Here is a 26,308-nt window from a genome sequence, read left to right as displayed (position 1 = left end):
GGACCATGTTCTATAATTAGCAGCTTCCCCTCGTTGGCTAGTGTCACCAGTGTACTGTTGCACAGCATTCCTTGACCAACTGCTACGTATTGTGACCAGCTTAAGACATGGTAGTTGATGTGGCCTTTCCAACCAAGCACCAAATTTTATTTCCCTAGCATGTTTGAGCACATAAATCTTTTCTAAAAAAAAAAAAAAAAACCAAGCTTCTTCAAAGCATCTTCGCGCCGCGGCGATAATGAGCCTCAATTCAGCAGCATCCCCAAAGCCGAAATTCTGGAGGGGGCGACTTGCGTACCTGAAAGTCGCCGGCGTAAACGTTACGACTATCCTAACCTGGCCAGGATAACGCATAGCGCCAGCCAGCAGTCGGATTGCCTTTTCTTGCAAAATCTACCAATAGAGATACGACAGTTGGTGTACGAGCAACTCTAGCTTGATGCCGGTGTAACACAACATGTCTATATTGTGAATGGAAAATATGCACACCAACGTTGCCTTACCAGTCATTGCGCAACTGATGAGCGGCAATCAGAGCTCGAGCGTCTATGGCTATAAGACTGGAACGTCAGGGGTATTCAGACCGAGAACAGCGTCTGGTCAAGAAGATTACTGTCCTCGTGGTGCAATCACTGGCGGTTTGAAGAAGCTGCCACTTCTTCTACGCAGCTGTGCCCAGGTTGGGTGCCCACCTGCAGTCCATTCCTACCCATGCTCTTGACATGCAAGAAGACGTTGGTTCCCCTCCCGCCCGTAGCACGCTTCTTTCAATAACTCATGAACGCGTCAACAGCTATCTCGAGTGTAGAGTGTCGATATGCGAGAACATAACCTTTGCACTCTGTAGCATACCAATATCGTACGATTTCCTAATAGCACGGCGCATTCCTTTAGTCGACGCGATACGTCAGCTACGCATTTCATGTGTGCTACCAACAAAATCGTATCCCGTCATGGAAGATATAGCGGACAGTCTGCATGAAATATGGCACAAACCAGAATGCGATCTATGGGTGTCACTCTTAGAAAGGATTGGGACCATGAGGTCATTGCTGACAAGCTATATTTGGATCGACTGTTTTGACCCTAGGTGTTTCCTGCTGCTTCTACGAGCGCCTATCTACTTTTTAGTGCCGCTCAATGTACGGCATAGAGTGATTTTCCACCTACTGACCTCTGATGATCACTTGCTCGACCAGCTACGGGGAAAAGGAGTCCAAGTCCTGGGGCGCCACAAGCCCGAATTTCATGGCGATCTTATGGGTAGAGATCAGGTTACTAGGGGATCCTGCTATCCGTATTTTATAGGAAGGCTGATAGCTCAACGGAGGCCGCGACAGTACTTCAGATGCTTGTATTAGCCGTGCTCAGCTAGACGATGCAACATCTCCAAAGCAAGCACAAGGATGGACCTCTGATCTGAATTTGCTTCGGCCGCAAAAGTGAAAATAAATTCTAAGCAAGCGATTAACCATCTCTGCCCCAGAGTCTTAGCCACCGGTGATAGTCCCAGAAAAGCATCTCGAATCACCTAGCCCGAAACCAATGATTTCTTGCAGTCGTTTATGAAGATTTATGCGAACGCTGTGAAGTCAAAGGACACTGATAGTGCCATACCGCACCACTATTAATATATCTACCAGATCCCACACTTTCTCCGTGGATGGCCAAAAATACCATGCTAGCAGTTCACAACCTGGCGTGTTTTAAATACGAAAAAGGTTTGTGATCTTTTTGCAGGTCTCGTTAAAAGAACAACGGAGGGCAGGATGAGCCAGAAGCAACTTCAAGGAGCAATGAGACGTACTTACTCACAAGATCAGTGAGTGAGATGGCAGGTAACACTGACATTTTTCCACTCAAAGCAGTATGACCTTGCCTTTTCATTCATATCGTGCCCCTGCTACATGATTACCTGTGTAGCCATATCAAACCGAGCGATGGAATCTAGTACACCCCGTGAGCATTCCAGAAAATTTGTAACTAATAGCGGAAGCAGACCGTTTTAAAACCTACCAGAGTTGTCTGCTCCCATCGCTCGGGCGCAGTTGATTTAAAAGTAACATCTCTCAGGCCGTATATTACCCGATTTGCTGGTAAGGGTTGTGTGTGTAAGCTGTGCCAGATTAGCATAGCAAACCATACACACTTTAATGGCCTTCGTCCTTCCCTTCGAAAATATTTCCAGACCCATCTCGATGTCTGTAGCAACTTACCTCATGAAGAATAAGTCGCTCGAGGGAGTCGAACTGGTCTACCTTCGAGGAGGGCTGATAGTCTCCACCGGTGAGTTATTTGTCAACAATCAACGGCCCGCTCTCTCGAAGGCCATGGTAATCATTTCTTCAGCCAATGGATTCGCAGCGTTGTTGACACGTTCTCGAGAAATCCTCTTGTACTTTCTTTCCTTTAAGCCCTTAACATATCCCGCGTTAAGTATAACTGTGTCGGGGATTGTTTTACAGATTAGGTTTCGCACGAGTTCTTAAGTTTTAAATGTCAGAGTCCATGCTTCTATTGCCGGGTCCTTATCCATTGTTTGATGAGCACCCTTCATGAGAAGAATAGCCCTTTTACGAAAAGTGTCGTATAATATGTTCTTTGTACTCGTGATAACCCAGTGTTCGGCATGCAGTATATCTCCTCGGAATTTAATATAGATTAGCACAAATTAATAGAAATAGCTGTAGAGGCATTAATTTGTAAGAGTCAGTATTAAATCGTCAGGCAGTAGAAACTATCAGGGAGGGTCCTCGTCGTTACTAGACTTATTCTTGCTAACCCAACTATTCTCTACGTGAATGGATAGAAGTAGCTGTGACGGCGCTTGCGCCTCGCCAGTGGCGCTGCCGCGCCACACCGTTGCGGCACCCCTAGTGCGCTGTCCGTTACAAAAACCCTTACCGCGATTGTAGTAAAATAGTGGAGCAAAATGGGTTTTGGCCTGGAGTCGAAATCGCCCCTCCACTGAGCCACGACCGTAGAACATGCCCCTCTACTCCGTATCTATCCATGAAAATTTCTGGTAGGCCGCAAGCATAACGCGATGGGCTTCGAGAGATGGGTGTATGAGTTGCAGGCCGCCAGGCCTGTAGCCTGTAAGTCTTGGCGCCCCGGTCTCTAGTTTACGCCCGACCGCTCACAATTTTTGCAGACATCATCGATGTGTGGCATCTCTACAGGACGTCCATTCTGCTAACCACTTTTGGCATCCTGGTCTCGGCGTACATCTACCTGCTCTTAACTACAGACCGAGAATACTCGGTCGCTCTGCGGAATACGTATGGTGATGGCAGTGAGAAGAGCAGGGAAGCCTCATCGCCTCAGACTGTCACTGAAAAGTCTTCTGTCCCGTTGTTGAAGCAGCCCTCAACCACCACCAACGGGCCTCGGCGCATCAAGGGCGAGCTTCGCAGACCCGACGTCAAGAAGTCAGAAGACCTGCCCCAGGGACCGCGACGGGTCCAGCCACTCATCTTTTTCTCCTCGCTGACTGGGAGTACGGAGAGGACTGTAAAGGGGTTCACCGAGTCGTTGGGTGCGCTATTGAAGCAGAAGCCTGAGGGAGAACATGTTATCCTCGAACCAAAAATTCTGGATCTCACGGAGGTCGACTATGATGAGTACTTCATCAGCCCACCGAAACCGGCTGAGCCTTCCGGTCCCGAGGCTTACATATACCTGCTCATCGTACCAAGCTACAACATTGACACGATTAATGACAATTTCTTGGAGCACCTCAGGGAGACGCACAATGACTTCAGGATTGACACAGCGCCTCTGTCCGGCCTTCTGGGCTATTCGGTATTTGGTCTAGGAGACAGGGAAGGATGGCCGTCCGAAGAGGAGGGCTTCTGTTTCCAGGCCAAGGAGGTCGACAAGTGGATGGCCAAGCTTACTGGTCGCAAAAGAGCATATCCTCTGGGTATGGGGGATCCAAAGCGGGATATGAAAGAAAGATTGGACGAGTGGACGGAGGGAGTCAAGGATATGATCAGCCTTCTTGCCGAGACGGGAAGCCTTGGAGAGGGTGTGCCCGGAAGCGGAGACGCAGTCGAAAGTGATGACGAGTCCGTATCTGGCGACGATGGCGAAGTTGTCTTCGAGGATGAGACTGTCGAACTCAAGCGGTCAAAGAAGAACCAGTCCGGGAACCTGGAAGATGTCGAAGACTTGGGAAAGATTATGAAATCTTCAGGGGGTGGCCAAAACGGAACAGCGCCGATCGCAGTAGACTTTACGACATACAGCAAACCCACCAAGAAATCCCAGGCTCAGACTGTCAAGGAGATGGTCCCACAGAACTCTCCGACGTACAACTCTCTCACTAAGCAAGGATATACCATCGTTGGGTCGCATTCAGGGGTCAAGATTTGCCGCTGGACCAAGTCTGCGCTACGTGGCCGCGGGTCATGCTACAAGTTCTCTTTCTACGGAATAGCCTCGCACCAGTGTATGGAGACCACGCCGTCGCTCTCGTGCAGCAACAAGTGTGTCTTCTGTTGGCGACACGGCACCAACCCCGTCGGCACCACGTGGCGCTGGGTGGTGGACCCGCCAGAGCTCATCTTCGACGGCGTGAAAGCCGGCCACTACAAGAAGATCAAGATGCTCCGCGGCGTCCCCGGCGTGCGCGCCGAGCGTTTCGCGGAGGCCATGCGCATCCGCCACTGCGCCCTGAGTCTCGTCGGCGAGCCCATCTTCTACCCGCACATCAACGAGTTCCTGGGCATGCTGCACGCCGAGCGCATCTCGTCCTTCCTCGTCTGCAACGCGCAGCACCCGGACCAGCTCGCGGCGCTCAAGGCCGTGACGCAGCTCTACGTGTCCATCGACGCCAGCAACAAGGAGTCGCTGCGCAAGATCGACCGGCCGCTGCACCGCGACTTCTGGGAGCGGTTCCAGCGCTGCCTCGACATCCTGCGCGAGAAGCGCTTCAAGCAGCGCACCGTCTTCCGGCTGACGCTGGTCAAGGGCTTCAACGTCGACGACGAGGTCGAGGGCTACGCGGACCTGGTCGAGCGCGGGCTGCCGTGCTTCGTCGAGATCAAGGGCGTCACGTACTGCGGCACGTCGAGCTCGGCCGGCGCCGGGCTCAGCATGGCCAACGTGCCCTTCTACGCCGAGGTGCAGGAGTTTGTCGAGACGCTCAGCCGCCGCCTCAACGAGCGCGGCCTCGGGTACGGCATCGCCGCTGAGCACGCCCACAGCTGCTGCGTGCTCATCGCGAGCGAGCGCTTTAACAAGAACGGCAAGTGGCACACCAAGATCGACTACCAGCGCTTCTTCGAGCTGCTGGAGGAGAGAGGCGCGGACGGCGACTGGACGCCCGAGGAGTACATGGGCGAGGAGACGCCCGAGTGGGCCACCTGGGGCAACGGCGGCTTTGATCCCAGGGACCAGCGGGTTGACAGAAAGGGGCGACCCATCGAGGCTTGACCAGGGGCAGGTAGTGACGGGGGCAAAAGCGTCAATGGCCAGACAGGGTTCGCCTATGGCTCACTTTGTACATAAGACTGCAAATCAGAATCTGAAAAAAGTTTGTCGTTGGTCATTTATCTATATGCCTTGGCTGCCGGGTTGCCGACCGTCTACGGGTCGTGGTGTGAAATGTACAAGATGAATCCCTCCCCCACAAGCCCCCTTTTCTAATGATTCCCAGCCGGACAGACACAGCGGTTGACCCGGCTTGGCAATATATCTTACATAGCTACTAATAGTGCACGAGTGACGGCCCGCGGTACTCTGGGCCCTGTCATGCCACCTCCCCAAGCACCAAACAAGGCCCTACGCGTTTCTGCTCAAAAAAATGTGTGTGGAGGTGGGATGGGCGGGAAAGTCGGTGGCGGTTTTCTCCTTCTCTGGTTATACAAAAAGGTCTCCAAGGGAGATGCTCGAACGGTTGGTGCTAGGGCACTCTCTAGTCGAGACCGGGGTGAGGAGGCATGCCACCGAGACCATCGATGTCAAGGGCCTTGTCGTAGGCAATCATCTCGGCAAGGACGTCGAGCACACGCTGTTATAAAAGGTTTCATGTCAGCCATCCTGTCCTTCTCAACGAGCAACTGACGCCAGACATCCAAGTCCAGCAGTTCCTCAGCGAAGATGGGGGGAAAACAAACGTACCTTGTCGACGGTCTTGTCGTAGATCTGGATCAGGTCGCCAGGGGTCGGGTAGACCTTGAGGGCCTTGTAGAAGGCGAGGGCGGCGTCGGTGGTCTTGGCGGGGTCCTTGGCCAGGTCCTCGCCGATCTGGACGTGCTCCATGAAGTAGCCCTCGCGCTCGTTGACGCCCGAGGGGAAGCCCTCGTCCTGGGCGGCGTCGACGGCGGCGTGGATGTCCTGGCGGCGCGAGGCCCCGGCGGCGTTGGCCTCCTCCTTCTCGGCGCGCGCCTGTCGCCGGGCCTGCCGCCGCAGCTCCCGCCGGAACTCGGAGTTGCGCCGCCGCTGCACGTCGAAGTAGACGGCGTAGCCTGTCGCGAGGGGAAGCGTGTCAGAAAAAGGTTGCGGGTCTTGGGTTGCCCGCCAGTCGTCCGGCTCGAAAGGGATGCGGCAGCTCGCAGGACGATGGGGGCAGACTGCTCCTCCGTGGGTGGACTTGAGGAGACAAGACCCAAGCGCATTCGCGGGCGCGGGCGCGCAGGAGAGGAGGACAGACAGGGCTGAAGGGAAGCAACCAAACACGGCGGCGGTGCTGTTCAGGGTCGTGATGTGATGCAGGGTGACGTACCTAGTAAACCGGTCGCTACCGCAGCTACGGATATCGTCGCTACCGTCGAAGTCTGGACCATCTTGAGCTACCTTAACGGGGGTTGGAGGAGAGGCAAAGATTCGGCTGGTGTTTCTCAGGTTGGCTGGATAGGGTCGGGGGATCGATGCAGCTCGACGATGTGCCGGAGACGGGAGACGGGAGACGGGGCTGGATGGCGAGGTGGCGTCTTGGTTGTTGTTTGGCCGTCAGAGGTGGTGAGGTAGAGAAGCTTCTACTTTTCTCTCGCAGGACCGGCCGTTGCGCTGCTTTGCTCTGCTCTGCTCTGCTCTGCGGCCAATGGAGCCACGCCCGTAATTTTTTTCCAGTTAGGCCCGGTCCAGCAGCGCCTGGCGTCATATGGATCCCCTGCCCGGCCCTGCCCGGGGGGGAGCATTGGCTGTACATCTATCTCTGGGGCCCGCTGCCCAGGGCTGAATCGCTGACAACTAATTCCGCTGCCGACCTCCCTGGCGACCTGTCGAGAGTGAGCGAGCTGGAGCCTGGCTGCTGCAAATGCACAGGGCGACGGGTGCCGTACCGAGTACTTCAACATGTACGGGAACACTGCGCAAGTCTGAAGTAGCGCTACAAGCCATGCACCCCATGCTCAACACCTGTCCCGCCATCGTGGACACTCGACGGACAAGCTGTAACGTCCTAGCACCGAGCACTGCACATTGCCCAATTGTCGACGCTTCCTCGCTGGCATCACTTCACCATCGCCTTGGTCGTCCACGGCGGTTGGCTTTGTGACGGTGATGCGTAGACGCACGCTGGCCCTGCTCTCTTTTACCGATTCTGCAATACATCACATCCCATCCACATCCACATCCACATTCACGCCCAGTGACCTGGCCCGTTCCTATCAACGTTCCTCCTCTCTCTATCGTCAACCCGACGCCTGAGTATCGTGCAGCGCGAGCCAAACTCTCACCACCGCTTCTGCCACCAGCTACACTGTCCCCAGCTCACCATGTCGGACGATAGGAAGGGGATCTCTCTCCGATCCGGTGGGAAGAGGAAAGGAGGGCGTCCAACCATCAGCGCCCCAAAGCAGATCTCGGGCCCAATCCCCAATGATGGAGTAGACATCCCCCGTAGCACGGGAGGGCGGCCAGGCCCTGCCGGTCCAGGCGCACCTCAACCAAGACCAAGACCACCGCCCTCGGGCGGCAAGACCAGTGATATGGTCATGCGCCGCTACTCCACCCGCTTCAACAACCTGCCCCAGAACTTCGATGCCACCGCGCCCCCTGTCCCGTCCGTACCGAGAATCGATCCTGCCAGATACGCCCAGCCCGGCGAGAGGCGTCCTCCGCCATCAAGGGGAGAGGGCGCTCCCGTGTCTAGGTCCAGGGCCGGAGGGCCGCCAGCAATTGATGTCAAGGCCTTGAGGGACGCCACTCTGGCACCCGACCAGTATGTCGCCGGTATACTCAGCGAGGCCACCGAGGACGAGATCCGCGACTACGAGGACAGCTTGCGGAAGCTCAAGAGCCGCGCGGCCAACGATCTGCAGCAGAACGTCTACCAGAATCGCACCCAGTTCATCAAGATCAGCAAGGAGGCCGAGAAGCTCAAGGGCGAAATGCGCTCCTTGCGGAACCTCATCATGGATCTCAAGTCGAACACGACGGCGCTGAGGTCCGCCTCGGCAAATCAGACCTCGCCCATGAACGGAGACTTTGGCACGGGCCTGAGCAAGAAAGACCGGCGGAGCTCGGTTGCGGACCGGACTGCCCTGTGGAACTCGCAGATGCAGGCGCTCTACAAGAACGTCGAAGGGTCCCAGAAGTTTCTGCCCAACTCTCTGGGCCGACACGTGGTTCAGGATGCCGGCTTCTGGATTGAGTTGGACAACGCGACCTACAAGTCTCGCAGATCAATGCAGATCTTTCTGCTCAACGATCACCTGCTCGTCGCCTCCCGTAAGAAGAGGAAGGCGGACCAGCCCAACGACAATCGTGCTCCTGTCACCAAGTTGGTGGCCGATCGCTGTTGGCCGCTGCTCGAGATCGACATTGTAGACATGGCCAGCTCGAACGAGTCATCCAGCAGCCGGAATAAGCTCGCGGACGCCATCATGGTCCGCGGCATGGGCCAGGAATCCTTCATCTACAGGACCGAGAAGCCCGAGGACACTCAGAAGTCGGCTTTGATGTTGAACATCAGAAAGGCTGTCGAGGAGCTGAGAAAGGGGCTGCAGTCGGAGATGGAAGCCAACAACAAGGCCAAGGAGACGATCAACTATTTTGCCTCCAGGGACCCCGGCCTGCTTGAAAAGACGGAATTGCTGCAAACCCTCTCTGACATCAAGGACATGTTGATCGAGGTTGACGGGAAGCAACAAAACTTGCGATGGGTTGAGGGCCAGATGGACGAGCTAGACATTGACGTTGCACTTCAGCAGTTTGAGACGGCGGTTGCCAAAGTTGAGAAGCTGAGAGAGCTCGCACGCAGTCTCAAGAACAACGCCATCGCCCAGGACTTTATCAACTTCAAAGTTCAAGAACGTTCTACCAAACTAGCAGGACTTATCACCAGGAACCTCATAGACAACCATGCCGGGTCGCAAAAGACAAGACGCAATGTGAGCTGGCTGACCAGACTGGGGTTCGAGGACCGCGCACGGGAGGCGTACCTCGACGCTAGAGGCGAGCTTGTCAAGAAGAGGTCAAGGTTAGTTGGCTCCTGTCACCTATGTCACTTTTCGCACGCTCTTAAGCTAACTGCCCATCAGGCAATGCATCTTCCAAGGCGATCTCCACCTGTACATTTGGCAACTCTCCTTTGTCTACTTCAGCATCATCCGCAACACCGTCGCCTGCTTTCAGAGCTGCTTCCCGCAGGCCATGATGAGCGCCTGTGTCAAGTGGGCCAAAGAGGAGGTTGAGGGCTTCAACGTCATCCTGGCCAGGCAGCTCAGCAGCGTTGAGAAGGACAGCGAGGTCTGGTCCAAGTGTATGGACCGCGCCAAGGTCCATGCCCAGATGCTGTCCGAGGTCCAGCTCGATTTCAGGGACCTCATCGGCAAGGAGGTCTTGGCGGACCAGCACGTGAATGGGGAGAACAAGCCCGTGGGGCTTGGTGTGTCGGCAGCATGAGGCACGGCGTATACGTAGCTAACGATGAGATGAGATGGGATGCAGACGCGTAATTCAGACATGACTTGTATTCACTGTTTGCTCTTCATCCTCAGTCCGGAATCGTCGCTGACTTCTTTGTCGTCTTCCTCCTCCTCCTCCTCCTCCTCCTCCTCATCGCCCTCCTCATCGTCCAGATTGTCGTGACAGGTGCAACCCCCTTTTCCCAGCCCAAACGCCTCATCCCACGCGGCGGCCACCTCGGGGTCGCCCACTCCACCGCCGTACCAGAACCGGGCCCAGGGCCGCCGTGTTGCGAAGCCGTGCGGTCCGCCCATCCACGCATCCCGTCCCTTGCCGGCGCCGCCAGCCGCGTACGGCGACGGCCCCGCCGCCTCGGCCGCCGCCCGTCGCATGTTCTCGCCGACCAGCCGCCGCGAGTGCACCTGCGCCGTGTGCAGCACGTCGGCCATGTGCGCCGTCACGGGGCGGCGCGTGCTCCCGGTCGAGTCCTCCGGGTACCGGTCGGCGCGCGGGTCCGACACCTGCAGGAGCTGCGCCGTGCTGGGTCGTCTTGTCGGCTGCGGGCGCTTCTCGACGCCTGTCCAGACGGGCTTGATGCAGCGGAAGACTCCGAGCTTCGGGCTGGACTTTGGACGGTGGGTACGAGCGTGGGCTGGAGCGGCAGCTCCCTCGGAGGCCTTGAGGACGGGGGGCTTTGTGCTGCTGCTCGCGGCCGGGGTGGCGGTCGTGCTTGTCTTTGTGGCCATGGCGGCTATGGCATGTGGCTCCTTGTCCTGCGCGTGTAGTGTGTTCTTTGTGCGGTGACAAGGAAATGGCCCTGTAGGATTGCTGTGACGGCGATGCTGGTGATCAGGGAGATGAAAGGGGTCTGTTGCGGAATGCAATCGAGGGTGTGACATCGCAACTGTATCTCAGGCGCCCCTCGTAGATGGATGAAATCGACAGGAATGATACCACAATACTGCCTTGGGATGATGCTAGACGTCAGGCACTCATCATGAATGTGCAGCAAGTCCGAGACAAGATGCAGTGTCAAGCTACGGGTCTGCCTGGCTTGACGGTGAGCGTTTGCGGGATGCCGTCGACTAATCCTTGATTTTTATGGACTGGATAGCGATGAAATTCCGTTCGCCACATTGCATTTGTTTGCTCGCTCTGCTCACTTGAGTTGTCGCCGGCAACTGAGCAGTATTTCTCATTACGGTTGTCCGGGCTGCTATCGTCGCTGGATGTTTTGGCAGCGGGGCTATTACAATCATACTAGGACACACTTCTAACTGTTCGAAAGTAATATATCTTCAGAGCTATTGGTAATAATCTTCGTGGGTTTGTCGCCGGTCGACGTATGAGCTGCTTACTCTGTCCAGTGGCTGTACCGGATCAAGATCCTCGACCACTACATACTATTCATGGCATTCTATACGACCATCAAATACTAGATTGTGTAAAAAATATATGGAAACCCCTTCCATAGCAGCCTTGAGCGTTCCTCCAGGACATTCAGCCATCCGTAGTCAGACGTGACCTAGCCAGCTACCATACACTGGCCCCAATCATTTCCCCTGCAACATAACTTACTTCTGTCAATACATTTGCGTAGTGATCGGTTGTACCATGCAACTTGCATCCCTTTTTCATGTGATTTTGTCTGGGGCCTGGTGGACAAGACCATCTAAGCTCATCAGAAACCCTGTAGCACTCGACGTTTGGTCGATAATAGCGCCAAAAGTAACTGCTTGATGCCATAACAGCCCCAGTAGCAGTCAAATAGTAGATATGATAGACTTCTGCTACAGTGCTCTGTTACGTCACCCTAAACAGATGAGTGGCCAGCGCAAGTTGCGCGCGGCTGGACGGTTAGCAGTTCCACACGTGGCTTGAAAGTAGTGAGATATAACAGATAGTGTGAATTGCGCGAGCCTTCACAAGGTATATCCAATCTTTAATGAGAAATTAGAGCAAGTATTGCCGTCTCCTTGCGCTGGCGTACTTGATATGTCCGCAATTCCTATAGCTCAATCCACACATGACATGAATGGTTTCCATATCTTCCTTTGGTACTTCCGATACATTAGAATTACATAAAGGGCTCAATACACTTGACCAGCTATCTCAGAGGTTGGCTGAGAAGTCGGCTTGGAAGGATGTAGTTAGACGGGGGGGTATACAACGAGCGCACGGGCCAAGCGGGACAAGTCGTCAATTGCCTGCCATATTCCCAGTCTCCCACAAATCACCATCGCTCAGTTTTCAAAACTATTGCTGCTCCCACCCAGGCTCTGCCGTGCTGAGCAGCGACATTGCGCACCTGCGCGAGGGAGCGTTGCACTGACGACGAGTGTTGCGTTCCGAGCATTCTTGTTGTGAATAAGCTTCACTTGCTATTAATAGTCATATTGTCATTGCTAAGCGTCAAGTTCGTCTAAATCCACCAAAACGCCGAGCCATCCTCCTCCGACCATGTCCATTGTCAGAGTTAAGCCCTACGCCATGTGCGAAAGCCTAGCGCCCGAGCGCGGACCTAGGGGATGATGGTGATGCCAGTAACGAAGTTTACAAATGTGCGGAACGCTACCCTCACGCTGCCTGCCATGCGAAACCAAAGAAAGAGGACCAATCCAGTACGGCGAGTTGGGTGTACCGTGACGCGTGTCAAGCGACAGGCCCTACCAAGTGGCGCGCCTCGCCATTCCGAACTCCCAGCGCGTGTCCGACGATAAAACAAGGTATACAAGGTGTTGTCGGTCCGCGACGAGGCAAATACGACGGAACGAGCGATTCATCGAGCGACCAATAAGCTACGCGGCCAGGGAGCGGTCTAGACGAGCTCGAAACCATCGTCCTCGATAATCGCCGGTTCCTCGGAAGCCGAGTGCAGACCCTGGCTGCGGAGATTCCGACGGGCCTTCTTACCCGTGAGGGCATCTCCGTTGTAGTCTAGGATCTCGTACTCCTTCTCGACGAGCTTCTCCGTCTCCTTGGGGTTGGTCTTGACGAAGACCTCCAGAGACAAGGGCTTGGAGGGGCTTTCGGTTTGGTCGAAGCTGTACAGGACATGGTCTACCACACTGAGCCTTCGCCTTGTGTTTGGTGTTGGAAGCAGGTCAATGAGGGACCGCGAGATAGCGGGATCGTTTAGCTCTTCCATGGCATCCACCTTGGCCCGCGAGTGACTCGGCTTTAGGTCATATGGGAGCTTGGCTTTGACGATATTGTGCGATCGGACATGGGGGCTTTTAAGACGATGTTAGTCACTGGGCCTCCCGTGAAGCAAGTGCTTCATTACTCACTTGTCAAAAGCGCGCTGGGGCCGGACTTTGGCGCGCTGAGCATCACTTCCGGTGATGATCATGTCGTCAAGACTGTTGATTTTGCAGCCAGCCGAAGGGCGAGTGCCGCGACTCCACTTGGTATAGCGTTCCTTCTCCCTCTTGGGGTCCTGAGCAGCGCCTCGCATGTCTCGGGTAACCTCGAAGGTAGCCATTCTGCAGTGTTGCTGGATGGTGAGTATATGGATGGAGGCAGATGTGATTTAGGTGGTGTTTGGTCAACAAAAGGATACGCAAGCTGCCGTATCTCAGGTACGCTTATATCCTAGTTGCTCTTTGTGGTAGATTGGATACACCTGGAGGACGTGGCCAACAGGGTGTCTTGTGCCGGAAACCGAATGTAGCGCGACGATGCGAGACGATTCGAGATCAAAGGCCCGCCGGGGAGATTTCGACGACTAAATGAATAGTTGACGAGGGGTGAGATGATATTTAGGAGAGAGGTTATTGCAGAAAACGGAGCTGTTCCTTTCTAGAAGAGAGAAGGTGGTGATTGCAAAGCGATCGAGTCACACGGCGGCCAAGGCCCGACTATGAGGTAGGTTGGCTGGGTGCTGTTTGCAAGGATGTGGAGGGTGCTTTGTCTCTCTTGCCGTCCAAGCAGGAGAAAGAGTAAGCAGGTGCCCGTACGTCAGGTGCAGTCCGTCAGATGGGATTTGGCTTTGTTATCGAAAAGCGAGAGTTGGTGCGCGCGCAACAAAGGAGGTCAGTCCGATCTGCTGGTTAGACCGGGGTGACTCAGAATGATGGTCGACTATGCGGACGGGCGGCCAAGTACAAGGACGGCCTTTATCGATAACGATGATGCAACGGTGCTAGCCGATGGTGCGTATAACAGAATGCACCTGTTTGTCTGTAGGTATGTACGCAAAAGAGACAGAGAAGAAAGACAAGCGACACAAGAAGGCGAGGGCAGCTGCTTGTGCCTATAGTTCAGATCACGATGTTTGGCTTTGTTGTTCTTGATTGTTTGATCACCCAGGAGAGAGAGGAAAGGGGGGAGAGGCCAGGCGCGTGGTGATATGGGGGACCTCGGTGGTCCTTATCATCGTGTCGGGCTAACTATCTACAGTACAGCATGTACCAAGTTACAGTCGACAGTTACCGTTGGCCGTTGGTTCTGTTACGGGCGTTGCGCTTGGTGGTGGGTGGCTCCGGATAGTGTGGGAGGATGGCCATGGCGATAAGCTCGTGGCGTGTGGGCTGGCAGTGCGGATGATGCATCATCACACAGGCCGTGTGACTAGTGACGTGCTGCTTCCATGATCCGTCTCCTGCCAACCAGCCTTCCTGGCATCTCCCCCATGCCTCCCTCCTTGGCCTCCGACAGCCTGCCCCAGGGCTCTGGAACTGCATCAGGGTATCCGCACTCCCCCGTCAGATGAATGACACGGAGAATGGAAGCATATTGGCGGCAGCAAAGCCCCGGCCGAGCGGCTAGAGCGGACTAATACGCCAGACAGACATTGGTCACTCTCGATCTTGGACCCCGTGGCCTTGAGTTCGACCACACATGGGCCCTGTGCCTACGTCTACCGAGTACATCGTTACTTGCCGATGACCTCAGGCAGGATCATGATGGAATCAGGCGCTTTGGCTCGTCCCAGCCAGCCAAGGCTCGAAGCTGTTGGGAGAGCTCTCAAACACGCCCGCCGGAGCCGGGGGAGGCCAGTACTTGGACACCAGCCAGGCCCGTGGCGCCGTTGCCATGCTTCTATTTGCCCGTTTGTTTGAGTTATACTGTTACGCATGGAGACCTGCCTAGGATGATCGACCCGTAGACTGGAAACGCGTCAGGTACGAAACCGTGGCTAGTAGATAACACCTGCCGGCCGACCCAGGATCCCCACACTATCGGTCCCCTGAATGCAATGCCGAACCCCCATTCTGTCGCTACTGGATGTACTGTACTGTACTGTACTGTACTGTACTGTACACAGTAGGTGATTCGTGATGGCGTTACAACAAGACGTTGCCAGTCTGTCGGAAAGCACCGGGTGAGGTGAGAGTCGAGGAGATTGCTCGATCGCAGGCACGTTGGCTGATTGCTGGGCATTGGGGAGCCCGTCTCGCCCGGCCAAGCCAAGCAGTCGGCTGCAGGTGCTCTCTCTCGCCTCACCCCCTGGCCCCTCTCCCACCCTCCATCACGATATCACCTCCCCCAGAGGCTGCGATAAGGCACAGCGTATCAGAGACTCCATGTGCTTGCGCCTCTGGGGAATGCGAGAGCGGGATGCACGATTTAGGGTGGTCACTCGCATCTCCTAGGTCCCCCGTCTTCCCCCGAGGCAACTCGTAGCCCATTCGGATATCCGAATTGAGACAAAACTGCAGCTGTGACTCTGCCCGCCAGAAGGGGGCAATGGCCAGCTAGGCACCCTGCAGGATGCCTCAGGATTGATTGCCTCGGGATGCTCAGCCTAGCGAGCGCGTCTCGCCGTATCTACTGAAATACAACTTACCTCACTCATCACCTAAGGTAGTTGCCATTTCACTTCTGAAGGGCCTATGCGCACCGTGTGCTATGGTACTAGACCATCGGGCCCCGTGGCTGGCCTAGCGATAGATCCCAATCTGACCAACGCCAAAGGTAATCTCGACTGACTAAGGCCCATGACGAAGACGGGTCGCGAGAGCTGGGCTGAGCGCCCCCCCCGTGTGTTCCTGCTTGTAAGTTACAGTAGCGGGGTTGCTATTGATAGCAGCGGGCAGCGCAGCGATAAGCTCCAAGCCTTGATTTTGGGTCCTCGGTGCTTTCGACCAGGCCGGCTGGCCGGCTGTGCTGGGGTGCCACGGCAAGAAGCACTGCAGATCCCCTTGCAGCTGAAAGCCTGTCAGATTCACATGGGATGGGAAAGCCTGCAAGGCCTGCCCTGGCTGGCGCTTGCTTGCCTTGTCCACTGATGCCCGTAGCAGGACTGGGACGAAAACAAGGCCGGCCAGCAGTCTGAGACGGCCACCTCATCACTCACCATACTAGTCCTGAGGTGCATTTCACGACCGATGACTTCATTCACGCTGCCAGCTGGTGTCGGGTTTCTTATGGCCATCTTGCTTCCTGAAACCTGCCGGCCGCAATTGGCTTACGAGTCGGAACAGAGGTCGTCTGACGCTCTAGGCGCGGAGTCCCCACTGCTAATCATTGACACAATTGGAGTGATTATGCTGACCAGCTGTGGCTTGACAGGATCCAAAACAACGAGCACATGGCCTAGAAATGACGGAAGTCTTTCCTGAACCGGTTTTCCATTCCATCCGGCGCCTAACTTAGGCAAGCCAGGTTGTATCTCGGCTTCAGTGCTCACTATACCCTTTGAACCACCAAGCTTAGTACAGCACCCAAAGTTACGTTACGTCATCGTCACTATACCCATGCAACTGATCCGGACAAGACAGCACTGCTGGAGATATACCTATTTTGTGTAGCTGCTTTGCTTCCTGACCATCAACTCTTTACGAGATCTCAGATCAGGTCTTATGGAATTTGCCAGTCTTACTGCTTAAAGTAGGCATGGGCGAAAAAGAATCCATACAGCTCTGAGACTCGTCTGGCCATCGTTTCATGAGATATCGATTAAGCATCAATGGCAATTCTTCATCTCGTAAGCTCCCAGGATCAATATACAAGTTGACCTACACAACTGTGAAAGCAAGCCCAACCTAGTTTTCTGACGTGATAGTCGTTTGAGAAATTTCCCTACAGCTGAACACGATATGGAGCGATGGTTGATAATCCAACTGATAATAAATCAAGTTCTCAAAGCATCCCACAAAACCCATACCCCTAACGTAACTGATGTTGCATTGGACGGTCTAGGACCCAGTCCCGGATCAAATCTTGGCCGCACCCCTCGGCTTTGCATCAGCTTTCTTCAAGCACGCTTCTGCCGCCCAGTCGCTCAAGTACAGCGGCATCTCCGTCTCCAGCAGCATGAACGTCAGCCCGTCCGTCTGCACCTTGGTAGGTGTCGTAGATGCGTTGCTCGCGGCCTGGAAGTCCTCCTCGGTCGCGCCGTGCGTGGTCATGCTCCCGTGCAGGCCGGCGACGAAGGGCTTGAACTGCTGGCCTCCGTTGAGCGGGTGCTTGGGGTGCTGTGCGGTGACTATGGGCGCATAGAACTCGTTCATGGTGTTGCGGTGGAAGTAGGGCAGCCACAACGTCTTCTCCGCGACCATATATCGCGGAGGGATGATGGCAAAGTCCACGACGTTGACCCCGGGCTCCCGGTACGAAGGGGCCGAGAGCGCCGTGTACAGGCTCGGGTCGTGCTCGTCAAAGAGGATGTTTCCCATCGGGCAAAAGCGGCCGAGGTCGAACTTGTAGGGGTAGTTCGTCCCGTGCCATGCCGCCACGTCGAAGACCGTGTGGTCCTGCTTTGCCTCCCAAAGGCGGCCGACCTGACGAGAAACCACGGTGTAAGTCGCATCATGAGCGATGGCCACATCGCCCTTCAGCACGCCGTCGAAATGTGCCGTCGGGATCTGGAAGTCTCGGACGTTGGCAAGGCCCGTGGACCCCACGGGGCCGAGTTCAGGAAGGCGGAAGTGGCCTTGGAAGAGCTCACAGATGTAGCCGCGCGCCGGGCCCGCGGGCAGAGTCACGCGGTAACGGATCCCACGGGGAATCACACATATTTCATTCTGGCGGACTAGGAGCTTTCCCAGCTCCGTCTGGATGTCGAGCGCCCCGGACTGGGGGATGATGAGCGCATCGCCGTCGAGGGAAGAGAAGACCGTGTTTGGTGGCATGGACTTCGCAACGGAGAAGACCCATATAGCCAGGCCGGTCTTGGCCGCCGGGTCTCCGTTCTGCGCGAGCAGCTTCTGGGAGATCCAGTCCGCATCCGGATCGGTCGGAACCGCCGGCCACATATAGGAGTTGGGCGAGATGTTGCTGGGTTTCTTGGGTATACCCTCGCCCTTGTAAGGGACGAACTCATCGTGCTTGAGCGACGAGGTCACACGATACATGAAAGTTTGTAGGCTGTGGTCCCGCGGAGCAGTGAAGGAAGTCCCGCTTATCCGCTCTGTCCTCAGGCCAAAGGGCGGCTTCTGCGGAGTGTTGTTCACGAGAGGGTTCGCGCCCGGCAGGGCCTCTGACCTGGGTATCACGATCAGTATAGTGCCTGCTAGGCAACTGTTACTCTGCGCAGACCTACTGATGGTAACTCCCAAATCCCTCCAGATACTTATATGTATCTTTGACAACGAAGTCGGTTACTGGAGCCATCTTTGCCTGTATTTAGTAATACGGTGCTGAGTATGCTTTCAACATCAAGTCAATGAGCACGGGGCCTTTTTCGATATGTTCTTTTCAGTGTTTGATGCTCATACAAATGTTCTCTGACACCGTTTCCCCTCATTCGCCCTTTGTCCTAACTCGAGGTGCCGAAGGTATCGCGCATGGACGTGTTGAGGATTTGGACAGTAGTACGTCAAGTGAGCGCCCATCCCCGCAACTACCCCAACTCACATCTCGAATCACACCCGAAGATGAACGCCTAGGTTGAGGTGTTCCTCGGCATCTCCAAGGCCGCTAAATCGTTCATCAGGTTTCCCCACGTTAGCAAAGCGGAGAGTTTCTGAACTCATGTACTACACCAGGGCCGCCTGCTTCATCTAGTAGAATTATAGTTAGCTCTTCAAGCACCCCCTGGACTAAGTGAAACTTATCTTCAGAGTATACCCAAGAGATCGACCAATTCAGAAATCTCACAGAATGGCATCACCGGTCACACAAATCCATTACTTGACGATAGACACAAGCAAGGACTTGACGGACACGGACTCGGAGGCCGGAAAGGCTTGGAACCGAGCCCTCGACTTATTGGAGCATTTCTCGGGCTTCCGGCGTTTATACTGGGGCCGCTCTCCCGAAGACGAGACCAAGGTGCAGTTACACGTCGGTACGCTGAGCCTTTCGTTTTCCGTACGGTTGATTCTACAGAAGTGTCGCAGTGCTTGTCTATCCCCCTTCACTCCTATTCAGCAGGTCCAGTGCAGCTGATGAGGAACCTCTACTAGTAAGAGACACCCGCGCCCAGCACCAGGCCTTCCTCTCGTCCCCGGAGCACACGGCTTTCCAAGCCATCCTCCAGACCCTCGTATCTTCGTCCTCACCCTCGCCGCCGCTGGTACGCCACGCGCAGCTGCGGGACTTCACGCCGGGGTCCCAGGCGCTCGGCCGCGGGGCCCCCGTGTCGGGGACGGCAGTGTACGTGTCGACGGACGCGGCTTGGCACGAGGGCGCGTGGCCGCTGTGGACGCACATCGTGCCGGGGGTGGACGGGTGCCTGGGGTGCTCGGGCGGGCCGTTGGAGGAGGTCGTTGACGGCCACGGGAGCTGCTACCTCGTCTACGTCGGCTGGGAGACGGTGGCCAAGCATGACGCCTACCACCACACTCGCCACTTTGCACGCCACGGCATCATCCTGCGCAAAGGGAACAAGGGGTGGCGCGAGTACGGGCACGTCCGGTTCGAAGGGGCGAGGGAGGGCGGTGTCAAGGGCAAGTTATAAGTAAGGGATATTTGAGGATTCTGGTGCGAAAAGGGCGAAGGACTAGGTTCGGCTGATATACAGTATACTGATTATGGAGAGCAATTGGGACATTGAAACAGTGCCCGGTGTTTAGGGACTGTGCCTCAAGATTGACTACAAATTATGTTCAAGTGACTACTACTAACTTCCATACTCCTTATAATACCGGAAGGGCTAAATGAGCCCAATAGAAGCTGCAAGTCTCGAGGAGAGAAAAGAAAACCCACCTCAGTAGGAAGGGGAAGTCACGATCTCACCCTCTTCTTCACATCTTTTTTCGCAGCTGCTGTCTGGGTGAGGCTTGTTCGGTCCACTGCCGCTTGAGACGGTGCCAGGATGACTACCACCACCAGGCTGTACGGGCCTGCCACTAGACGATGTTGATGCGATGTTCGAAGGCATTTTTCTCTGCATGATCTCCAAGTATCCACAGAAATCTTTAACTTTGAAGATTGTTTCACAGTGAGACTAGCCTACCCGGGCCGGCCATTGTGCCTTTATACATTTAGAGTTTTTCATGTCTCACTGACCAAGGGGAGGCTTGCATAGCCGAACGTGGAAAAGAATCATAGGAATGGTCCTCTTCTAACCTATAATTCACAGACGCATCTCACTCAGCTAACTCGTGACACAGTAGTTACAAATGCAAAACTTACAGTTGCAACTGATAAGTCTAGTTCAATCTACATATTGCTAGGTTTGGCGTGATCTTCAATCATTCAGTCATTCACTTCAAACTATGCATGGAACTAAGGAATTTGGTTTTAAGGTTGGGATCCAAGTATCTTCATATTACAATTAGTCTATATCAAGAGCCTTCACACCCCTGTAACCGCCACCACACGAAAGCGACCGCTACTTTTCTGTCCTATAATGCAAGCCTGAGATGCCCAATGCCGATTCTAGGAAATATCCCCCATGGAGTTTGACAAGCGGAGGAAATTTACAGGAAGAGAGCACCGACGACGGCGGCACCAGCGAGGGCCAGACCCTTCTCGACGCGGCCGGCACCGGCAGTGACGGGAGTCGAGGGGGTGGTGGCAGGGTAGGTGGAGCTGGGCTTGCTGGGGGCGGTGTAGCTGCCAGTGCCGACAGGGTAGGTGGTCGAGGCGCCGGTGCCAACGGGGTACGAGGGCACGCCGGCGGTCTTGGAGGTGGCCAGGGTGGTGGTAGGGTAGACGGGGGGGACGGGGACCGAGGGGTAGCTGCTCGGGGGAGGAGCGGGCTTGCCGGAGGAGACGGGGCACACGGTGGTGGTGACGTAGACCTCGGTGGTGGTGTAGGTCTCCTTGCCGGGCTCGGTGCAGGTGGTGTAGACGGTGGTGGCCGAGTAGGTGGAGGTGGTGTACTCAGTGGTGCTGGCGCTGCTGGCAGGGTAGCTGGGAGCGCTGACGGGGTAGGTGGCCGAGGTGGAGGCCGACTTGGACGAGACCGGGTAGGTCTGGACCGAGCTCAAGGTGGTCGCCGGGTAGCTGGAGGCCGGGGTGGGGCTGGAGACCGGGTAGGTCTGAGCAGTGGTCGAGGCCTTGGAGGTGGTGGTGTCCTGGTGAGGGTAGGTCTCAACCGGGTAGCTGGGAGGGCTGACGACCGGGTAGCCACCGACGGGGTAGGTGGCAGAGGCCAGGCCGCTGAGGGCGAGGATACCGAAGGCGAAGGTCTGCATCTTGATATATTAAGATTGTATTATTAAGAGGTTAAGCGAATGTAAGTGATGCTGAAGAGTAACGAGTGACTTCGGGATCACGAGCTTTGAGAAAAGCACTAGTTGGAAAAGAACTTGGGGTGAGTTGGAAGAACTTCAAGCGAGCCTGATGGACACGAGGGCTGCGTCCCTTTTGTATTGTGCGGCTACCTACTTACACACCACCACACACTGGACGAACCCATCCGTTCGGCGGCAGCCCCATACCAATCTGCACCGCGGAACTGACAGTTTAGGCCCAGGGGGGGGGGGGGGGGGGGGGGGGAAGGGCATGAGTGGGGAAGAATATGCGAGGTCTGCACCAGTGTGCACCTGGGTCTCCAGGTCTCGAGGAGAAAACAAAGTGAGGCACCGGCGCTGGCTCGTTACATCGCGTAAAGACTCATTAATGATCAACATTCGCACTGCCCTTTCTCATTCGGCGGCCGTATAGCGCGAACCCAGCTGCAGATGCGATGTGGTCCCGAGGCAGGGGTTTCTGCACCAGTGGGCCCCAGCGGGCCCCGGTCCTTACAGAATCTTATGTGGGTGGGCAAATTAGACAGAGACACAATACGAGACGTGGACCAATCCGAGGGCGCCGCTCCCCGGCGATTTAAGCTTATGTCAGGGGCACCGGGCAGGGGGGTGGTAGCGCCCAAGCCGTCGCCTGGCCCAAGCACGCTGCGTGCTTCGCGACTGCTGAGATTCAACGCTCGTGGGTTGGTGGGCGCATTGCCGACCTTCGCGAGCGCCTCTGCGCTGGGGTTCGGCCGCCCCATGATTGGCCAGGCCCGTCTAGGGTGCCGGGGTTGTGGGCGTGCTATACGGGCGTCGCCTACCACAGTAGTAAAGGGGGACAAGGGGGACAAGGGGGACAACGGGGGGGGAAGCCCTCTGGATCCTGCGGCCAGCCTGCCACAACCCCGAACTCCGTCTTCTGGAAAATCCTTTCCCCTACCTTGGCTGCCACTCTCATTTAACCTGTGTATTTAAAGCTCGCGTAGGAGAAAAAAGGACGCCCGCCTGCAGGGGCAGGCAGGCAGGGCGCCCTGCATGGTGTGACTGTGCCTGACTGGACGTGATGGCCGTCGAAAGGAGCCGCGGTGGAGATTGAAGATAACCTCAGCGATCCTGCCGAACGACCCGTGGCTGGGCGCCCACGGCTGGCCCACCACCAACCACACCGCGCTGCCGGCAGGTCCCAGGAAAAGCTGGGGCGAGGCGAAGCAGATCAGACGAGATGGGGAAACTCGTGCCTGAAAAAACAACGCATCGTGCGCATCGCCCGATCGTACCTGGCATGCCAATAAGCCGGCATACGCCCTAATCATCGTTGGTGCAGGTCATGACTAGCAGTTGACTAGGAAATTGGATTTCACATTTTCGTGGCGGCGGAACCTTTCATCATCAATGTCATCACAATGCGGCTTTCTTACGCCATCTAGTTAAGTGGTGGATCTTGGTAAACAGACCCTCTTCCAAGCTTTCCAGCCAACCCACTTTGCCAAACGCCCAATTCATCACAACACAGCTGGTATCCATCCGATTCGGTCCCAAACAGAGTACAGTATTATCAAAGCTCGCATTAAATCTTGTAAACCAGGTCGCCGTCCGTATACCTAAGATCTCGCAATTAGTGGGTGGTCACGACGAGGGGCGGCAGCCCGGAAGGAGGAGCAACTTACATAATCTGGTTCGCCGTATCCATCTTCTTGAGAGCCTTGACTGCTTCGTCGTGGCTGAAGGCTCCGCCGTTTCTGTTGCCAACGCGGCCGTTGACAGCCTCAATGACGGCGTTGACATCCGCAGAATCGTCCTCGAACAGGCCAGTGTTAAGGAGTTGTCCGAGGGCTGTCCGGAACGTCGTCAGACGCTCAGCCGTGATCGGCGCGTCAATGTTCAGACCCGCAGCGCCGGAAGCTAGCTCGGCATCTTCCTGCGTTTCCTCTTGTGATTGTAGCTGCGACGCTGGTAACGAAGAGGCAAACGATGTGGCCTGCGACTGTGCTGGGCCAGCTGTGCTAGATCTGCTAGGGACATTGCGGTTACGGCGAGGTGTGGCGTCATATAGATCATCGTCGTCGTGCTCCGCTGCAGCGGGCGAACTTGGGCCATTTGTGCCACTGGCTGCAGCAGCGGCGGCATCAGTACGATTGCTACTGGCCTGGCCTCGGGCAGCCGCACGAGCGGAGCGAGCCGCGCTGGTACGGTTGGTAGAAGCTCTGTGAGTACCGTCGTCGTCATCGTCATCCTCGCTTTCCTCGCTCGAAGAATCAGACTCAACGGCCTTTGTCCGCCTTCGCTTCCTCTTGGACTCGTCCTCGACAAGCTCCTTGAACAAAGCAAAGCGCAGAATGGCTTCCGCCGCGGTCGTGTCCCGCTCCTCAACCCGATTCGAGAGACGGGCCTTGGCGTGCGCCGTAGCCAGACGAATGATGGTTTCCAGGGTACGGACGGTCAGGGGCGATGTTCTTCGCTGGTTTCCCTCCATCTCGTCGTTTCGCAGACCAACGTAGATATCGGCGATCCTGTCCGACGACTCTTGCGTCAGAACCGGCTTGACACGGTTCTTGGCATACTGGATATACTTCTTCATGAAAGGGATGCTGAGGACCTCGTGGCGCTTGTTCGCACCACGGCCCGTTGTGAGAGTGACACCAGAGTGCAGCATGGCATCGTACTTCTCGTAGACTTCGGTGGGCCTTTGTGTATCATTCTGACTCTGCAGCGAGACACCGAGCGCCTGAGAAGCATTCTCACGGACTGGAGCACCCTCATCAGTGCCGGGTTGCCGGTAGCGATGCATGCGAAGTACGTGCTCCGAGACCTGCCGGTCTCTCGTATCCTCGATGTCGTCCGTGACAACAAAGAGAAGATCGAAACGGGACAGCAAAGAGTCGGGAAGTGCGATGTTCTTGTGGGGGTCTTTATGTGTGTCGTACTGGCCAAAGATGGGGTTCGCAGCCGCAATAACACTGCAACGAGCGTTGAGGGAGGTATGGATACCCGCCTTGGCAATAGTGACGGTCTGCTGCTCCATGACTTCGTGAATCGCGACTCGGTCAATGTCTGACATCTTGTCGAACTCGTCGATACACACCACGCCGCGATCAGCCATGACCATGGCACCGGCCTCCAGCCTCCTCTCGCCGGTCTCCTTGTCTGATGTGACGGCCGCCGTCAGACCGACGCCGGAAGAACCGCGTCCGGTTGTGGCAATGGCCAGTGGTGCCGTGTTCAGCACGAAACGAAGGAGTTGGGATTTGGCTGTTGAGGGATCACCAACCATGAGAATGTTGATATCTCCTCTCAAGTGTGTACCGTTTTCCAAGTTCTTCTCCATGCCACCTAGGAGCATGAGAAGGATGGCCTTCTTGATATAGTCATGACCGAAGATACTCGGGGCTAGAGACTGGGACAGCAGCTCGAACAGGTTCTTCTTCTTTGCAATCTTGTTGATATTTCGAATGTCTGTGTCGGTGATGGTTGCCGCGGCTACACCACCGCCGGCTTTGGACGAGAGAAGAACCACGTTGTTGGCCAGCACAACCGTCTTGAAAAGAGCACTGTTGTGGTTCGTGTTGCGGTTACCGAGGGTTCTGAAGATACCGACCATTTGTATTCTGTCACCAGGCTTGACCTTGTCGACGAGATCGTCGTCTAGAATGACATCGACACCGCGGGGCAGCTGGCCAGCGGGAGCTCGCTCGGGCATCTCCTGGATGGAGACGGTCTGGTGGTCCCTGTAGGTACAGAAACCGTACTCAGTAATGATGGGGTTCCCCTCGTCGTCGGTTTGGGGATAGACGCTGGAGGTGGTGACACCATTGGTCATGGTCTGGTCGCGGTACTCGCGGAAGTGAAATATGTTCTTTGTCTCGTTGTAGTGCACACTCTTGACGACCTTGGGCCTGATCAGGGAGCATCTGGTGACGATGCCCTCGATGGAGACCATGTGGTTGAGGTGGTGCGAGCCCAGGGTGCGCGGGTTGCAGGCGTTGAGGCCGAAGCTGCCGGCCCAGGCGCAGTAGTACAGGACATCTGGGTCGGTCTGGTCCTTGCGTGCGGCAGGCTCGGTCTTGACAATCTCCTTCAGGGCGTGGTTGAAGGCCAGCGTGTAGTCGAAGGGCTCGAACAGCAGGCCTTCTGCCAGCTCCGGGTTGTGGTCGCGCACATGGTCGATGTTGACCACTAACCTCCTCTGGTTCTTCTGCAGCATCAATATGATGTCGGGGCGGTAGCTTCGTGCATGCTGATCATCTGTTCAGGAGCGGCGGCGGCGTTGTCAGCGCCATGTTGTCTCGCCGCGGGCGGTAAAGGGGTGTGCCGGCGGTTCGGGTTCTGACTTACGAGGATCCAGGAACTCTTCGGCCAAGCGAATGCGCTCCTTGGCGGCTTCGTCTCGAAGCATAAACGTGTCCATGGTGTGCGAAATGCCGTCGCTTCGATTCTGGCAGAGATGGGGGGCAGAACGAACGGTGGACGAGGGAGAAGAGGGCGTGCTGGTGTTGAGGGCATGAATTTGGCGGCTAGTTGGTGGGGTTTGGTTTGGCTGCGAATTGCGTTGCGACGAGGCAAGTGCGACGCGAAATTGCCAGGGGGGAAACGCGTCGACCGCGTTAAGTGGTTCTTGGCAGGCGCGAAATGACCGATCGGTACCCAGAGCCCTGTCGCCGGGCCTGCTATTCGGACACCAGGATCACTTCGCACCTATAAAGCGGCGTGGCCCGGCATCGAGATGTCTCTGTCCCATTTCCATGGAATCCAGTACATAATAGAGGAGCCCGAGAGTATCAGGGACCTCGGGAGTGTCCTAGGTACACAGTAAGTTGGTCGTTTGAAGGCCACCACGATGCATGCGCATGCCTGAACAGAAGCAACGTGCTGCAAATCCATTG

At 55.8% G+C, this 26,308-nt stretch overlaps 9 protein-coding genes across 9 annotated transcripts; 3 read left to right on the top strand and 6 right to left on the bottom strand.

The window, feature by feature from the left end:
* Positions 1–3,046: 3,046 nt before the first annotated feature.
* JN550_005107 (uncharacterized protein) lies at positions 3,047–5,439 on the top strand (the record flags this gene model as incomplete). The annotated part of the gene is made up of 2 exons (XM_049316698.1): positions 3,047–3,098; positions 3,155–5,439. 2 exons carry the CDS (start codon positions 3,047–3,049, stop codon positions 5,437–5,439), a joined length of 2,337 nt encoding a protein of 778 aa, XP_049172908.1.
* Positions 5,440–5,920: 481 nt separating this feature from the next.
* JN550_005106 (uncharacterized protein) lies at positions 5,921–6,791 on the bottom strand (the record flags this gene model as incomplete). Its single annotated transcript, XM_049316697.1, has 3 exons — positions 5,921–6,016; positions 6,127–6,473; positions 6,731–6,791. 3 exons carry the CDS (start codon positions 6,789–6,791, stop codon positions 5,921–5,923), a joined length of 504 nt encoding a protein of 167 aa, XP_049172907.1.
* Positions 6,792–7,724: 933 nt separating this feature from the next.
* Positions 7,725–9,855, top strand: JN550_005105 (uncharacterized protein; the record flags this gene model as incomplete). The annotated part of the gene is made up of 2 exons (XM_049316696.1): positions 7,725–9,430; positions 9,492–9,855. The coding sequence occupies 2 exons, from the start codon at positions 7,725–7,727 to the stop codon at positions 9,853–9,855; spliced, it is 2,070 nt and encodes a 689-aa protein (XP_049172906.1).
* A 71-nt stretch (positions 9,856–9,926) lies between these two features.
* Positions 9,927–10,604, bottom strand: JN550_005104 (uncharacterized protein; the record flags this gene model as incomplete). The annotated part of the gene is made up of 1 exon (XM_049316695.1): positions 9,927–10,604. The coding sequence occupies one exon, from the start codon at positions 10,602–10,604 to the stop codon at positions 9,927–9,929; it is 678 nt and encodes a 225-aa protein (XP_049172905.1).
* Positions 10,605–12,676: 2,072 nt separating this feature from the next.
* JN550_005103 (uncharacterized protein) lies at positions 12,677–13,342 on the bottom strand (the record flags this gene model as incomplete). The annotated part of the gene is made up of 2 exons (XM_049316693.1): positions 12,677–13,091; positions 13,149–13,342. 2 exons carry the CDS (start codon positions 13,340–13,342, stop codon positions 12,677–12,679), a joined length of 609 nt encoding a protein of 202 aa, XP_049172904.1.
* A 3,676-nt stretch (positions 13,343–17,018) lies between these two features.
* Positions 17,019–18,417, bottom strand: JN550_005102 (uncharacterized protein; the record flags this gene model as incomplete). The annotated part of the gene is made up of 2 exons (XM_049316692.1): positions 17,019–18,288; positions 18,347–18,417. The coding sequence occupies 2 exons, from the start codon at positions 18,415–18,417 to the stop codon at positions 17,019–17,021; spliced, it is 1,341 nt and encodes a 446-aa protein (XP_049172903.1).
* A 489-nt stretch (positions 18,418–18,906) lies between these two features.
* Positions 18,907–19,705, top strand: JN550_005101 (uncharacterized protein; the record flags this gene model as incomplete). The annotated part of the gene is made up of 2 exons (XM_049316691.1): positions 18,907–19,093; positions 19,146–19,705. The coding sequence occupies 2 exons, from the start codon at positions 18,907–18,909 to the stop codon at positions 19,703–19,705; spliced, it is 747 nt and encodes a 248-aa protein (XP_049172902.1).
* Positions 19,706–20,669: 964 nt separating this feature from the next.
* JN550_005100 (uncharacterized protein) lies at positions 20,670–21,389 on the bottom strand (the record flags this gene model as incomplete). Its single annotated transcript, XM_049316690.1, has 1 exon — positions 20,670–21,389. The coding sequence occupies one exon, from the start codon at positions 21,387–21,389 to the stop codon at positions 20,670–20,672; it is 720 nt and encodes a 239-aa protein (XP_049172901.1).
* Positions 21,390–22,995: 1,606 nt separating this feature from the next.
* Positions 22,996–25,833, bottom strand: JN550_005099 (uncharacterized protein; the record flags this gene model as incomplete). The annotated part of the gene is made up of 3 exons (XM_049316689.1): positions 22,996–23,029; positions 23,096–25,670; positions 25,761–25,833. 3 exons carry the CDS (start codon positions 25,831–25,833, stop codon positions 22,996–22,998), a joined length of 2,682 nt encoding a protein of 893 aa, XP_049172900.1.
* Between the last annotated feature and the right edge of the window lie 475 nt (positions 25,834–26,308).

This window comes from Neoarthrinium moseri (assembly GCF_022829205.1).
Source record: "Neoarthrinium moseri strain CBS 164.80 chromosome Unknown scaffold15_Wmoseri_CBS_16480, whole genome shotgun sequence".
NCBI classification, from domain to species: Eukaryota; Fungi; Ascomycota; class Sordariomycetes; order Amphisphaeriales; family Apiosporaceae; genus Neoarthrinium; species Neoarthrinium moseri.
The sequence above is the reverse complement of the archived record's forward strand: the minus strand, read 5'-3'. Positions and strand labels throughout refer to the sequence as shown.